Raw genomic sequence first — 16,873 nt, forward strand, 5'->3', positions numbered from 1 at the left:
AATGTGCTTACAAAAAATGCTTAAAGAAAGGAAACCCTTAATTGACATGTTTTCCTGTAATACAAAATAATGAACCTTATTTTTGTAACCTTTTTAAAACACTATTCTGAAATGCAAAGGTTCACCTGTGTTTAACTGGGAAAGTCCTGACTGAGTAAACATTCCTGTCTATTCGTGATTGCTTCGTGTTGCTTGCTTAGCGGCAGCAACAGCTGTTTCTTAGTGTTGAAAATGGGGGCACGGTGGCTGTCTATTTAAAACTAAAACTAAGACATTTCAAGTTTCAAAATGCGTGTGCAATACAACAAAATCCAATGTATTCAGATCGTGTGTTTGCCTGTTAATACCTAATACAATGTATCTGAGGAAAATGCTGTAAGTTTATTTTTTGGCAAAACACACAATTTCGTTTTTGAGGGGTATTTTATTCCTAGTGAATGTGAATTTTAATTTTATCTTTAAAGCATTGTACATGTACATAATTGCTTACTCTATAAATTAAATAGCAACTTATAGCTATTTTAGCATTTCACATGGTTCATTTCTGGATTTTTATTTCATTTCTGATTAATATTAATTAACTAACATTTTGCATAACAGACTGAAAACATCAAGAAAAAACCACAAACACATATTGAGCTCATTTCAGACATAAACAGAAAGGGGTCAAACACTCAGGACACACAATACAGCGCGCTTTTAGTCTTTTATTTCATAAATAGCGCCATCGCTATTTACTTACAGAAGTTGCACTAATGGGAAAACCACATCGACATTTAAGCACACATTTAACCCACAGATCAATACTCAAGACAGAAACAAAGGACAGCCCACAGACTGTACTTAAACCAAACCATTTGTAAATACTAGGTGTAAGTCATATTTACAAGAAGCGCTTCTCAATAGTGTTCCAAAAACTGCAAAAACAGCCCCACAGACCTTTATTTCCATGAAGCCAAGATACACTCAATTCACTAGCTTTGGCTGGCAGAACACCAAAAATCGCTCTGCATATCTCCATTCATAAAATTGCACAGAACAGAGGATCCTTGTATGTATTATGTCCATATTTTAATTCCCTGGGGATACAGAATCACCAAGGAAGAAATATGTTTTTATACCTAAACCTATTTAGGTGTTCCCTCTAGGGGAGCCGGCTAATTTACTTCACATCACACTATGGTACCTTCCAAAAAGCAACCCATTCTCTGATGTGAGCTTGAAAACAGGTATGCCAAAAATACTGCAGAATATGCAAATATTATAAACAAAATAGTGCTTAAGGTACTCTCCGTACGTTGCACCGTTCAAATCTTATACAAAGTAGTGAAAAGTCTCCTCATTACCTGCCTACACGAATTGCAATTCGCATATACAAACCTATACAAATCCAAAGTTGGGCTACACAAATTCCAAAATTCCAAAGCTATACCAAACAAAAAGTTGTCCAAATTCTAACTGCCAAGTTCTAAATGACCTAACGGTCTTTTTTTTAAAATACTCACGCCAAAAAGGTTCTCAGTCAGGAGTGACATCATGTGGAGGATCAAAATTGGGAAGATCAGAAATATACTGGGCTGCAGAGACAAAGAATCCCCAGAACCTCCGTTCACAGAGTACCTCCTTTGTAGAGTCCTGTCCTGTCCTCCTCAGTTGATTTCTGTCTTCTGACAAGATCACTCCCTCAGATAGCCACTTCTCTGATGAGGCCCGCGTTGGCCGTGCCATTTGAAGAGATCTGAACTCCTTCTTAGGGGTCTCACTGATGCTTAGTCCATTCAAACCAATAATAAAGAATTTGGGCATGAAGCTGAAATATAAAAGAACATTTTTATTAACCTTAAATAAGGTGAGACTACGTCACACAGAAGCCTTAGCAACTGAATGAGGCAGTCTGCTAGAATGGTCTTACTTCACGTCTTATATACTCTTTATCCTGCCCCAGGCATGTAAGGGAGTTGTACCAATTACATTCCTAAACAAATGGAAAATCTGGAGGGTCAGCAGGTGAGTAGCCTTTGGGGTTTTGTTGAAAATAGCAATGTGTATGTACATAAGCGGCGTTCATTTGTGTTCACAGTACCCCTTGTTGTAAGCAGAACGGATATCGCTAAAACACTGACTGTGTTATCCCGCTAGCATAGACCCATGCACACACGTACACGACAGCCATTTTAGGTATCGTGGTCTCCTTGTTCACGATCGATCGTCGGCACACTTCCCTGACCCTGCAAGCTTCCCCCATGCACCCTGACCGCCCCCGCTCTCACATGCACAAGTCATGAGCCCTCCCCTCCCTCATGACTCTGTCTCTAGGAATCACACCCCGCGCCTGACCAACACCTCCTTTCCTTCCATGAATACCCCTCTTCTGATAAACCCTTTTCTCTACGCTCAATTTTCCACACTGACCCTTCCTTTCATGAATATCTCTCCTTTGATGACCTCTTCCTCTGAACCTAATTGTCCACATGGACCGCTGGTCATCCCTTAGCCTGAGGATACAGTTTATTGCCCACTACTGTATGCACTCGTCTCTCTTGAAAGGAGCCACTATTGATCATGACCACCCCACCCCCTGAGATTCGATCAGGCGCACACATTCCAATGGAATCAGCAGAACACTCAGCTGCGCGACAACCCCCTCCTATTGTATGGAGGATAAGGGCCCCTACTGTAGCCACGTGTTGGAATATCTTCATACTTTACAATGTCTTGATTGTAATAAAGGATGTCTGTGTGCCACAAACCTGTGTATAAAAGACGAAGCCTCAGAGAAACTTGTTAGAGCACCTCCCGAAGACACTATGCGAGTGTCCGAAATGACAGGCTCTCCTCATGAGAAATAAACCTTTTTCCTTGTCTTCCTGCTTCCAGTGCCCGTCTCTTCATTTGGTAATTATTTATGATGGGAACTAAGAGGCGCCTTGCGCCAGCAGCCTGGGCATCAGGAGCGTTATGGGCTGACTTTTCCACAATTGGCGTCCCAACGCGGGGTCCATCAGCGACATAAGGTCCGGTAAGAGAGGTCCAGACGATGAGGTGAACATCTAAATGATTGGAGTATACCTGCCTTGAGAGGGCCCTCGTCCGGCTGCCGATTGAATGAACTTCACCGATTCCGAACGGACCTCTCTCAAGTGACCTATTGTCCTGACTGGAATCCCACAGGAATGCTGCGGTAAAAACATGGAGAAAGAGAACGATCGGGCGCTGGAAAAAGGAAGGCGAAGAACTGTCCACATGGTCCGGTCCGGGTAAGGTCGTGACACACGACAAATTGCGAAATTGATTGTTTGATTGTTTGAAAATACTAGTATTACTCACTTTATTGTCTCTGAGAGATTCTCTATTTGCAAACAAGCACAGAGTCGCCATACTCTGTTTAGTCTTTGCAGATAGTGAAGGATAGGTAATGCAGACTTTTGTCCCCATTGTAATCCGTCATACCTATTTTTCTCCCCATTGATTGATTGTTTGATCGAACATTGAATTGTTCGAAGTTGGTTCTCTTAAGGATCTTCTCTGCCTACAAACGGGGAAGAATAGGAATATTCTCTCTCCCTTTGCAGATAGTGAAGGGTAGGTAACGCAGGCTTTTGCCCCCATTGTAACCCGTCGTGCCTATTTCGTTCCGCATTGATTGATTGGTTGTCCGAACATTGACTGTTTGGAATTTGTTCTTTTCTGAGGTATTCTCTGTTTGCAAATAACATAGAAAATAAATACTCTGTCTAGTCTTTGCAAGTAGTGAAGGGTAGTTAATGCGGACCTTTGTCCCCCGTTGTAATCTGTCATGCCTATCTACTCCCCACTGATTGATAAACCAGTTCCACTCGGACCATTTACTAGAGGTAGGTCATCTGGCCCGACCAGAGAGCACCCCTAGTGAAAAGGACATATGCAATAATAACGAAGTGATCACTGTATCCTGTTAACAGAAACTTTAGCATGAAACAACCTAGAAAGAAAGGAATAGGAAAACGAAATCAGTAGGCCACTGATGAACTTTTTATTAAATAACAAACAAGGAAACGACAACAATACTTAATGATAAAACCTATTATTGTCCTAGAAACAAGAAACGTTAGAAATAAGCCCGTAATAAGAAGCCTGAAAATGATAAGAGAAGCCAGGCTTGACATTGCGACGGCCACGAGGCAACGAGGCTTCATCGCCCCTCACCGCTCCAAACATGTCTGTCCCACCGCCTGCCACGCCCAAATAACAGCAACCTGGGAAAGATACAAGTCAGCAGACATCCGCCCCCATTCTGGAAACTCCCAAAAAGTGCAACAGGTTTGCGGCTACGCCCAGCCGGAAGACGAGATCTTCAACACATGTAGGGCGGGTCCTGCTGCCAACCGTCGGCCGGAGATCATCACATGGGGTGGGCCTGAGGAGAGGCCGAGGCCGACGGGATCCGGCCGTGGTGGCGGCTTCGACAACCCTGGAGAGTTGCAGGAAGGGGGAATGTCCATGTCCTCGACCCCCCCCCCTCTCTCAGACAGTCTGGACCAGCTTCCATGGGAGGCCTGGGGGGTGGAGAGGCCACTACGCTAACAGCCCGAAGTCGGCACCACGCGCCAAGGTCTGTCCCCAGGATGAACCAAGGGACCCGTTCCTGGGGCCGTGGCGAAGAGCGTCCGGCCACCATCAACCGGAGGCCCGGCCCGAAAACGTACTGGGCGCTTCTTTCTTTCTTCTATAATGGCTGCGACAACCCTGGGGGGGATGTCTTGCACATGCCTCCGACCCCCCCCCGTCCTCATCACCTGGTCCGGCCATAACAAATGTCAAGCGAGACGCCGTGGGGTGCACCGGGAGGGAGAGGCGGCGCGAACGAGCCTCTGCCACCTCCCCAGGTGGAGGCTCCCCAGCTGCACCCTCAACGCTCCACGCACCCGGAAAAGGGTTCATCCACTGTGGCGATGCTGCGACACCTCGCCCGGCAGGTTGGAGCCCGTCTGCTCATTTGACCCCGCGATCGCCGGTAGCTGCCGAACTCTCAAAATGGCGGTCGACCTTGCAAGAGCGAGCCCAGCATGAAGGAATGGCCCGGTTGCTTGTGGATGCCACCATCATAAAAGTTCTCCTCGTCCTTGAAGATTCTAGAGGAGCCGCGGGAGTCCCCGACTCCCGCAGATACCCCCGAATGGGGAATGACTGCCATGATTGCCCACGGAACGATGGAAATGTAGCCGCAGGACGTCGGCGCTCCCATGCTGGCGCCAGCCTCAGTTTAAATGACTAGAATCCTGCAGACTACAGTTCGGATCAGTTCCGGTGAAAACACAGTATGACCCGGTAGAAAAGATTGTTGCCTCCCTCCCCTTTTGACTGATGGTTCAGACCACCGATCCTTTCTTTTGCCCTTTAACGGAACTTTTGGACTGCCAAAAGAAGCTCTGGGCCAACCACGAGTTAGTGGAGATTTAGACTATGCCTGGATCTGCCTGACTGCACCCAAAATGGCGCCGATGCAAACGAAACTTTCAACTCCTTGTTGTACCCCGATTGTTCAGCCCTGGTGTCATGAGATATGTATGCAGGTTTTTAAACCACATGGATTGATATAGGATGTGTACTGATTATATGTTCGGACAATTAATTGATTCGGGATGTGTACTGTCAGTTCGGGAAATGAATTGATATGGGATGGGTACTGGTTATATGTTCGGACAATGAATTGATATTGGATGGGTACTGATTATGTGTTCAGACAGTAAATTGACATCAGATGGGTATTGATTGAACATTCGGACAAGGAATTGTTGTTAAGTTTGGCGTATCATGATTATTGAAAGTTCGAAGCCCAACACTTATGACACTCGCTCACACTGAAGTCTCGACATGATTTTATTGCTATTGTCGCACTTTTTATTATGAAATAAACGACCGCCGACTCCATTAAAGTTTTCCACTAACAAGTATCCCCACATATACAGTCCCAGCCTGCTCCGTGGCCGGCCCACGGGGTTGTAGGCCGTATTTGTGCACCGACATTCTTATTAAAGATTTTTGGAAAAAGCAAACATAGTTGTCCCGCGTAAATTGATAAGTTTCGAATGAATGATCACTATTTTCGATATAACTAAAATATAGGTGAAATGACTCAGCTCGATTAGATAAGGGTTAAAGGGTATAATACGCAGAAATACTGCAAATATGAATGGTCCAGGTTTTTGTTGTATGTACTTTGCACATTTTTGTACAGCCTAAAGCAACCGCTAAAAGACCCTGGAATTCAGTCTATACTTTATATGCTACCTGTATCAGGAAAATTGTGCTAAATTGCCCCTAAGTCGCTCCGAAGGAGTGCCATCTGGCCTCCCTACATACGATCTGTAATACCACACTTGGGTGACCTATGCTATCCACCGGCTTCCGATAATCATCTCTCCCACACTAAAAGGTTCATCTGGGCTTAAATGCCGAGTTGGCAAGAACTGCGTTCCGGGGAGATAGACCGAGTATGTAGTAAGTAAAAGCCTTTTCGGGTTTATGCGCGCTGATGTATTCTTAAATGCTGCCCCCGCCCCCTTCTTTTTCCCTCTTTCTGCAGGTCACTTTGTAACATCGATTAAAAATACAAAAAAAAAAAAAGAAAATGGTGATCTAACGGACGAAGAGACGGGAAAAAGGCGTTCGATTATGGTGCCCACGCACCGCGAATAATACAACCAAAAATAATGTGCACACATGATTAAGCACTCCACACTTAACTAACTAGGGAAAGTTTAAGGAATGTTCCGAGGTAAGGTTTACACAAGTACCCTCCGCCGGGAGGACTAGGAATATTGCCAATATTTAAAAACCTACTACCTCCTTTTCGCATCCTCATAGACAAGTAACTAAAAGCTGCCCCATTGTTCTCCAATTGACACCAACTGTTGTCTCAGCCTGGAAACACATCTGCTAAAATGACTCGAAAATACCACCGTGAGCATTAGCCCGACCAGGTCAGTTCATGACCAATTGCCAACGGCGTAAGTGTGTACAATCAAAGCCACCAGTAAAGGCAGCCGGCGAATAAAAGAGAAGAAAAAGGTAAAAAGAGCTTAGGATGATAAGGATGCACAGCCTACAGAAAAAGATAATTTTGGCCAATAACTGTTTTATGTTTTGTCTTGGATTTTTGTATATAATACATGTGCTGTCTCCCCCGTCTGAGTTTGTGTGTACGTGATGTATGGATCTACGTCATCCATCCGCTTGTGTTTCCGTATTACTTAACCCCTGTTGTTCTATGTTGTGCGTGCACTGAATGATCCATTATTGTACACGACTCTCTCTCTCTTTCTCTCTCCATGTCGTACGTGTACTGAATGGATCACTTAGAGTGCGGTCTCTCTCTCTCTCTCTCTCTCTCTCTCTCTCTCTCTCTCTCTCTCTCTCTCTCTCTCTCTCTCTCTCTCTTTCTCCATGTCGTACGTGTACTGAATGAACCACTTAGAGTGCAGTCTCTCTCTCTCTCTCTCTCTCTCTCTCTCTCTCACTCTCTCACTCTCTCACTCTCTCTCACTCTCTAAAGCCCCCCCGTTCCCTCCTTCCTTGTATGATAACGTTGTGCCCCCCCCGGCACAACACCTAATTGGGTCTCCTCGAACACAAAGGTGTTTGGAAAAATTGACCGGAACTAAACGATTGTGACTCGCCATATTACTACCTCCCCTTTCCTGCAACACGATAGAACCCGAGTTGGTAATGAAGGAAAGGACGGGTAAGACGACGGATGTCCCCTAATCTGGCCTTCTATGGGGGGACTATAACGTCAATGGCCTTCTGTTTTTCGGTTCGCTAAAAATGCAATTCCCAATGCACAGATTGCTTCGCTCCTCTGCCCTTGAGTGCAGATGTCCAGAGTACCCCACTTCTCCCGATCGACCCCAGCTCCCTGTCCAAAGCGCCCCCGTTTCCCCCCGATTAACCCCAGCTTCATGTCATCTACCCTCGAAAGCGAAATTGATGACCTTGATTAACGTTCACTCCCCAAGAAGAGCATGTTTTACATCCACCCCCTCCCCCTTCTTCATGACGATGACGCCCCCACTTACAAGAGTTAGCCGACCCCGAAGGGAGATGTAAGATTGTCGATACTTGGGTTAAAGGGAAGGGCGAGTCTCTACATAAGGACTCGATTTTGAATTTGACGTAATACACTGTGTATAAAAGTCCAACTTCTCTCATCATATGTCGCGAATGAACGCTAAACAGGTTTATGAATTCAATAAGCAATGCACTTCTACAGACTCCATAAGTGACGACTTCTGACTGTGACCGATGAACTTATCCCCCACCTACATAGGATTGGGGACGGAATTGAGATGTATAAATGTCTTCTCCTGCCAGTTTTTCTAAAACTTGTTTTCTACCCATTCAAAGATACAATCACCGGAGGAGAGGAGCTGGATGTGACGCACAGCCTGGCCACAGATCATGAAGCACATGTGACCGCAACCAAAGGTGGAGCCGCAGAGCAACGGGACGCGGGACGAGGCACAACTCTCAAACTCGGCAGATGAAGGAATGAAGGGCTGCCTTGAAGCCCTCGACTTGCTGACCCACTCGTGCCTGAAGTCCCCGCCCCCTTTTGAGTCCGACTGATGGGCTTGCCTGCTCCTTGTCCTTTGCTCCCTTGGTCCCTTGGTGTGTTCGAAGATCTGGCCCCACTCCGCCCTCTCTTCCCTCGATTATTCAACAAACTCTTTCACATAAGTTTTTGACTATAGAATTAGGTTTTGCCACGGAAGAAGAAAGACATGCAGGTGCCCAGCATAAGGCACCCCTAAGGAGATCAGTTAGGAAACAGGACTGTGATCTAACAGCAGAGGACTGATCGCAGCCTGCAACGCGTAAGGATGATTCCGAGCTGGACTTATAGCTCCACCGCCGGTGCTCAAAAGCGCCAACGAAAAGAAAACGGACTACCAGAGTCTACCAGTGGTGGCTCATCGTTGAAAAGACATTTTCACTCAGACCCCCCCCTTCCTGAACTTTCTACCCACCCCTTGACTAGTTGCTTACATCGAACTGAATTCCTCCCTAAATTTTTATTGCTTTCAAAAATATTTCATCGGTCACTCAAGTCCAAAAGTCTCATATAGCACTTTTTACTGTATGTTGATGTCATCTGAGAAAAAGTCTGAACTTGATTCTATAATGTTTCGGAACCTCTTTTCTTGACTCCGACTAAATATTATGCCGATCTCTAGGCTTGTATGAAGAAACCAACAAATGTAAATTAACATGTATTGCATTCTGCCTATCGCATCGACTATGTAGAAATTGAACTTGCTTATGTAAAAAAGCGGCGACTGTTGAAAATAGCAATGTGTATGTACATAAGCGGCGTTCATTTGTGTTCACAGTACCCCTTGTTGTAAGCAGAACGGATATCGCTAAAACACTGACTGTGTTATCCCGCTAGCATAGACCCATGCACACACGTACACGACAGCCATTTTAGGTATCATGGTCTCCTTGTTCACGATCGATCGTCGGCACACTTCCCTGACCCTGCAAGCTTCCCCCATGCACCCTGACCGCCCCCGCTCTCACATGCACAAGTCATGAGCCCTCCCCTCCCGCATGACTCTGTCTCTAGGAATCACACCCCGCGCCTGACCAACACCTCCTTTCCTTCCATGAATACCCCTCTTCTGATAAACCCTTTTCTCTACGCTCAATTTTCCACACTGACCCTTCCTTTCATGAATATCTCTCCTTTGATGACCTCTTCCTCTGAACCTAATTGTCCACATGGACCGCTGGTCATCCCTTAGCCTGAGGATACAGTTTATTGCCCACTACTGTATGCACTCGTCTCTCTTGAAAGGAGCCACTATTGATCATGACCACCCCACCCCCTGAGATTCGATCAGGCGCACACATTCCAATGGAATCAGCAGAACACTCAGCTGCGCGACAACCCCCTCCTATTGTATGGAGGATAAGGGCCCCTACTGTAGCCACGTGTTGGAATATCTTCATACTTTACAATGTCTTGATTGTAATAAAGGATGTCTGTGTGCCACAAACCTGTGTATAAAAGACGAAGCCTCAGAGAAACTTGTTAGAGCACCTCCCGAAGACACTATGCGAGTGTCCGAAATGACAGGCTCTCCTCATGAGAAATAAACCTTTTTCCTTGTCTTCCTGCTTCCAGTGCCCGTCTCTTCATTTGGTAATTATTTATGATGGGAACTAAGAGGCGCCTTGCGCCAGCAGCCTGGGCATCAGGAGCGTTATGGGCTGACTTTTCCACAGTTTTAGTAGGATATGAGCAAAACATTATAATTACATAGTTCACAAAGGTTAATCTGATTTAGATGACACTGCAGGGCATGGCATGATTACATGTACAGTATCCCAACCCAAAAGTTAATCATTAGGAATGTCCCAAATTCAATCTCCAAAAGCCGGACAAACCTATAATTGAAAGCATAACCCATGTAATGAAGAAACATAAAAACGAAACAGTAACAGATGATGAACAAGATAAGGCATATGCAAGGAAACTAAAAGTTAACGATGTCCTGAACATTGATTGGCAATCTCAGACAAAGATCGATCAGGGAAATTGGCTTTGCGAGGTCAGTTTCAGGTGAAGAGGTCAGTTTCTTACAGTTCATTCCAGAGTCAGAAAGAAACCAAGTTAATGTATACATGGACTAAGAAGGCCAGGCCACTTTGTTCGCCAGGCTACCTTCACAGGCCTACGTGAGGGCAACACAAAATGGTGGCACAATATAAAATGGAGTCAGTCTCGAGAATTACAGAACCTTAGTCCCTTTCTTTTTTCGCTGACACGTCGTGAAATTAATGCTGTAATGGTGAGATGATGCTCACCCACCCCGAAATTGTCCAATGAAAAACTGAATAAGAGATGTTAGATACTTTTTAGATAGATTAAGTTAGGGAATTAAGGTATAAAAACCCCTGGATTTGTCTATTTGGGGTTGCTTTTTCCATTTCCATCGGAGATGCTGCCCGATTGCTGACCGATTCCTGGATGTAAGATACTTATGATTTCACTTGTTTGCTTTGCAGGATTTAAGGATAAGATGAGGGTGCTAGTTAGGGATGTTAGGAGAGAATGACTTTGGAACTATCTGTTCTTTGCTAATTTTAACTGTCTTCTGAAATAAAGCCATTTCTTTCTTTTTTTTTTTTTGTCCTCATCTCACCTTTGGTACTTGCAAAAGAAAGACACCAACAACCCTTTTTTTTTCTCTCTTGTGCGCCCAGGGTCGGGGTCCTTGCTGCACCCGAAGCCGTCCTGGCTACCCCTTTATCCCGGGGCCCCGTGTAATCATTGGACAAACACGGAGTCGGATACCAACCTCAGCTCGAGTGCCCATTCCCAAAGTGGGAGCCAAACTATGGTATTTCTATTATATATAGCCCCCAACTCTAGCCGTGCAGTTTTTAGAACAGACTGTAGCCATTTATCATGTAGTGGGGGGGCTGGATCTTTCCATAACATGCAGATTTCTCTACGAGCGATAATAATTAGAGTGAAAGCTAATGCAATCTGTTCCTCACTGAGCTCATTAGTGGTTCCCAAGTCCAACCCAAACATTACCCTCACCCCATTCAAACCAATATTTATTTTTAAAACACTATCAAGTGTCTCTCCCACTTTTGTCCAAAAGGGGCCAATCACAGGGCAATCATAAAACATGTGTATATCATCCGCTTCTGCTGAATCACACCTTGGACACAAGGGGGGGGGGGGACAGACAAACGTAGCTATTTTTTTTGGCGTAAAATACAACCTATTTAATACAAAATAGTGGTTCTTTTTCAGTGAGGCCAACTTAACATACCTATATAGAAATGTAAGAGATCTTTCATAGAGCTCAGCGGCAGGGGCCTCAAAGACAGATGCACTCCATACCTGGTTTAGAGGCGTGGCTGTGGTCACTTCCGAATTCAGCAATTCACTATACCAGAGGGCTACCTCTTTCTTCCTGACACCAACAGACTGGAGAGCTACCTCTATTTCCCAATTTCCCCCTATATTATCTTTCTCTGTATCATACCAGGAGCGGAGTTGAATGTATTTAAAACAGGAAAAAGAGTCCCCAATCTTAGCCCCCAGAACCTTTCAAAATAACGTTCTGGGGAATATTCAGGGGAAGATAGGTAGCTTCATCTGGGCAAACAAGAACGCTCGGTTCTCATGGAAAAAACTAAAAAGGAGCTTGTTAAAGGGTGGAATGGCGCTGCCGGATGTTCTCTGGTATTCTTTTTCCTTCCAATTAAAAAACATCCGTACCCTCTTAACCGCTCCAGACGAATCTCATTGGGGACGGATATTAAAGGTGATGCAAGACCTAGAAGGGGGAGGTCCGGGTTTTCTGTATAAATACGGGTCCCCAAGATTCTTCAAAAAAGTTTGTCTAAAGGTTTTAAGATCTGCCTTGACGTTGTGGTGCAGACTGAAGCGATGTTGGGGTATAAAATACTATTCAGATCTGGCCCCCATCTGGGACTTCCCTGGCACGCCATTATGCCTAAAAGACAGTCTTTCCCAAGCTGTCAGAAGCGCAGGTGTAGTTACTTGGTCAGAACTTGTCACGGCGGAGGGTGTTCTTCCATGGGAAGTTCTGCGGGCCATTTCTTTCTTGAGCTCAAATAAAATGATCATTTTGAAATAAAGTTTAAGTTTTATCGAATAAAGATTTACTAATGCATAAATGTCAGACATGATAAAGCTTGTTTTGAATAAAAATTAGATAAATGAAGAAGTAAAAGCAGGTCTTTGATTCTTCCTACGCCTAATTTTCATTCTAGCAGATCCATTGCCACTATGGTGGTGTGTCTGAATAATTTAGTCCATGGATAAATGTTAAATCTGCAGGTGTAAATAATGAATAGATAAATAGGTTTAGACGCTCCACCAAAAGGCAACAGCGTTTCTCCAGTGTGATTCACCAGAGCCTTGAAGCCTAGAGTAAGTGAACAGGGTAAATGCGCAGTGTTATGGGCCCCACTGGTGCATGATTTGTGTGTTTAAGGTTTCGAGGAGCTGGTGAGTATTGATTAGAAATGACTTCTGGAGCCACGCTGGAGCAATGGGATACTTCATTATGCAGAACCTTTCTAATTTAGTAGTGTGGAATTATGGTATATTTAGATCGTAATGTTAAATGCCTCTCATTTCATGGACTAGAAAAACAGGCCAATCTCTTTTAGACTCTCCCTATACACTAGATCTCAAAGAGAGCACAACGATAGCCTCCAGATGGGACTGGAATGTGAATCTGTATTCACCTTGAACCACACCAACAGTTGCAGTCCAACAAGGACTTATAGAGCTAATGAGACATGAAAAATCACAAAAATATCACAGTGCCTATTATCAGGCAATTAGTAGAAGAGTACATGCCCTGTACAGCAGAGTGGAAGGAGTAACCCATCTGCTCAAGGTGCTGGGTCCCCCATATCGCAGGAAAATTTAATTCTTGCATCATAGCCAGGGCTTTAAGTCGGCCGGGTCTCACCAGAGCTGAGCACTGGCAGTTTTTTAAAGGAGGCCTCGAAACGGATCTCTATCGGGCTCTGTTTTGTGCCCTGGCATAGACGGTCTGTTTTTTCCGACTGCAGTGATAGCAGGTACATCGATGTGTGCTGCTCACTTCCCACTAGTGTGGACGTGTTCACACTGCTCACATCTCATTAGTGCAGAAGTTACGGCATGAAGGCATGCCAGGTGAGCGTTGTAGGGGAAGGGAAATCCTTTAAAGAGTCATTCTCTCTCTGGATTTCCCTTCTCTTTTTGAAACTCAGGAGCAACAACATCCTCATGGTGTCACCAGGGCTTTAAGTGGAAGCTTTTTCAATATTCTATACAAGCCATAGTTGCTGCTTATTTAACTTATGCAACAAACAGCCATTGACAACGCCAATAGTCCTGACTTGATGTAAGTATGATGTTACTTGTTGTATCATATAACTAGTTGCAATGACAGAAACAGCAAAATACAAGTCGGGTGTCACACTATGCTATGCACATATTTTTTGCTTAGGTGTTTTTAAGCCACACTCTTAATTACATTGGCCACACCCCTTTGAGAGACCCCCCCAGTTTTTTCATCTCACTTAAAACCCTGATCTTACCAATCACTGCCTTAAAGGTAGTGCCAAGGACATCCATACGATTGTTTATAAAGGAGGACAAACCTATTTCTTAGATATTGACCAGAACATAATACCCAAATTACATCTTCAGATGATGACTTGGACTCCACTCTAAGAAGACTCTAGGGAAACTTGTAGAAACACACACCTTAACAGGATGAAACGCTAAGAAGTCACACTAAGGCAGATGTGCAAATACTAAAACTATAGCAAATGTTAACGAAAATAAACCATGGCTACATTACATTGTAAATTAAGAAAACAGCATTAGAAACATTGTATAAAGCTGACAATTTCTATCCTCTGCGCTAAAAAGTAAACATTACAGACTGCAGTTCTGGTATATCACGGTGGACACTGACATTTATCTTAACAGGGTAATCCCGACAGTTTAGAGTGCTGAAAAAAGAATGCTTTAAAAGTTGAAATTGAGTAAAGAAAGGGAGAAAAAGCGGCTGGACAAGAAAAAATGTATCCAAAGTGCTTTTTCTTTCAGCACACTTCGTATGAAATATCTCATTATTAAGCAAAATGTTCACAATATGTAAGGTAAATTTAACAAACATGGTTTAACAATTGGCAGACTTCACTAGGCTGGTTACTTAAATTGTGAGCCGAGTCACAGTCTTTGCCTATTAACCCGCAGCGTACCAAAATGAGCACTAGGGTCCGAGACAAGATAGGGTGGAGCCGCCTGACTGGAGGGGCGCGGTTCGGTGCACTAAAAGAGTTGGAATAATATTCTCACTCAGCTGAGAAAGCAGTGACGTAAAAAGCCTGCGCGGCGTCCTGCTTCAGACGGCAGAGGACACTGACGTCGTAACGCAGCGACTTCCCTTCATGTTATGTCCCGGGAGTTTGTGAACTGCGGGACGGTTGAGACCGTGGTGTATTGTAGGGAGAGTATGAATTGTGTCGCTCGGCTTCTGAGGAGCGCCAGGGTAAGTGTCGCCGCAAAATGATGGTATGGGAGTAGAGATGCATCTGTCCTGGGAGAGGACACAATATGTTCTGCATTGATGTTGCGAATGGTAGAAGAGGGCTTGTATAGGTTATGAGTTTCACATGACACTGCTTAACTAGACCGTCCATTGCATGTAGTTTCGTAGAATTCCTGCTTTTATATTTGGATAAATAAAACCTCGAAGTATTTTTATGTTTACGTGTTTTAACAAAAGGTGTTTAATTAAAACCAGGATGCAAGGGGTTACATTTGCGCAGGATGGCTAAATCAGTAAGGCCCACATGCATCATTGAGACATTTTGCACTTCTTAATTTGCGAAAAATAAGGAATCGCAAATTAAGAAGCGCAAAATGGTATGCATCATTATTTTCGGTATTCATTTGTGATTCGGTAAAAATCGCAATTTTTACCGAATCCCAAATAAATACCGAATTCTTAGGTTAATTTTCGCAATTCCCATTGATTCCTATGGGCCAAAAGGCCCATAGGAGTCAATGGGAAGGCATTAGCAAATTGCGAGTGGCACTTTGAAAATTTCATGGGTGCAGGGGGGGGTCCAAAGGACCCCCCCATGCACCCCTGAAATGTATTTTTCGCATCATGTTTCACACACACATGTCCTAAGGACATGTGTGTGTGTGAAACATGAATGTTGAAAAAAAAACATTTTCAGCATTTTAAACACTTTTTCCAAATTTACCGAGTGGTTCAAACACTCGGTAAATTTGACACCCTAATTGCGATTTTGCACTTTTAAAAGTAATGATGCATTGCTTTTAAGAAATCGCACATCTGCGACTTCTTAAAAGCAATCGCAATTTTAGAACTCGCAAAAATGTTACGAATTCTAAAATTGCTTCATGCATCCCAAAAAGCACTTTTGGAATCGCAAACGGACGATTTTAAGGAATCGCACCGTTTGCGACTCCAAAAATGCTTGATGCATGTGGGCCTAAATATCACTTGGGACTATTAGAGGAGTTATTTCCTTGTGTAAAGTAGTTATGACCTGCAAATTGCGAGTCTTAAACGTTTGCTTCCAATGTCAATTGTGCTGTATTGTGGAAATAAGCTCGAATTTGCCCTTGTCACCGAAGTAACAAATGGGTGTTCCTTAGTACAGGTGCTGAAAGGCTAGAAATAACTCAAATGTTACTTTGCCACATTTATTTCACCACCATGAAATGGCTATGATTACATACCGAGTTTGCAAACTGTAACGTTTTATGTTTGATTTACTGATAGATTAACGTTTGGTATGATGCCAGGAGAACGCTAACTCCTAAACCAGATGGAGAAGCTCGAATAACCCAAATTCTTAAAGAAAAGTTTCCCAAAGCTACCTCTCTAAAAGTAGTGGATATTTCAGGTAACTTTTTATTTAACAGTGCCTCCCATGATTTTACGATCAGCCACAATTGTTTATGTCATACAGTGTTTGTTTGTAGAATAAAGTTAATAAGCACATCATATATTCTGGTCCTGATGACATTTCTGCTAGACATATCCTGTTCAAACCTTCTAGTAGTTTATTAATTATACAGAAATTCTTTAGTTGACTTGCATTCAGACAACGTATTCAACAGTGCCTTGGTATCATGACCGAAATTTCACTGTTCAATCCAGTTTTATTTATTTTTCTTTCAATTGTAATTTTGTGTACCGCTTGACAATACAATACAATGCAAATGATTATTGACAAAGCCAGTAGGTCTGACCTTGTCAGGCTGGAGCATTTTTCACATATATCTATTTTTTAT

At 43.8% G+C, this 16,873-nt stretch overlaps 1 protein-coding gene across 1 annotated transcript in view; it reads left to right on the forward strand.

The window, feature by feature from the left end:
* The first annotated feature begins 14,932 nt into the window (after window positions 1-14,932).
* Window positions 14,933-16,873, forward strand: part of BOLA3 (bolA family member 3) — an 88,693-nt gene continuing 86,752 nt past the window's right edge. Inside the window, exons 1-2 of the mRNA XM_078666545.1 lie at window positions 14,933-15,089; window positions 16,359-16,482. Of these exons, the coding sequence (XP_078522671.1) occupies window positions 14,994-15,089; window positions 16,359-16,482 (220 nt within the window). The 5' untranslated portion in view covers window positions 14,933-14,993. The remainder of the gene's footprint in view (window positions 15,090-16,358; window positions 16,483-16,873) is intronic.

The sequence above is a fragment of the Lissotriton helveticus genome, chromosome 11 (assembly GCF_964261635.1).
Source record: "Lissotriton helveticus chromosome 11, aLisHel1.1, whole genome shotgun sequence".
NCBI classification, from domain to species: domain Eukaryota; kingdom Metazoa; phylum Chordata; class Amphibia; order Caudata; family Salamandridae; genus Lissotriton; species Lissotriton helveticus.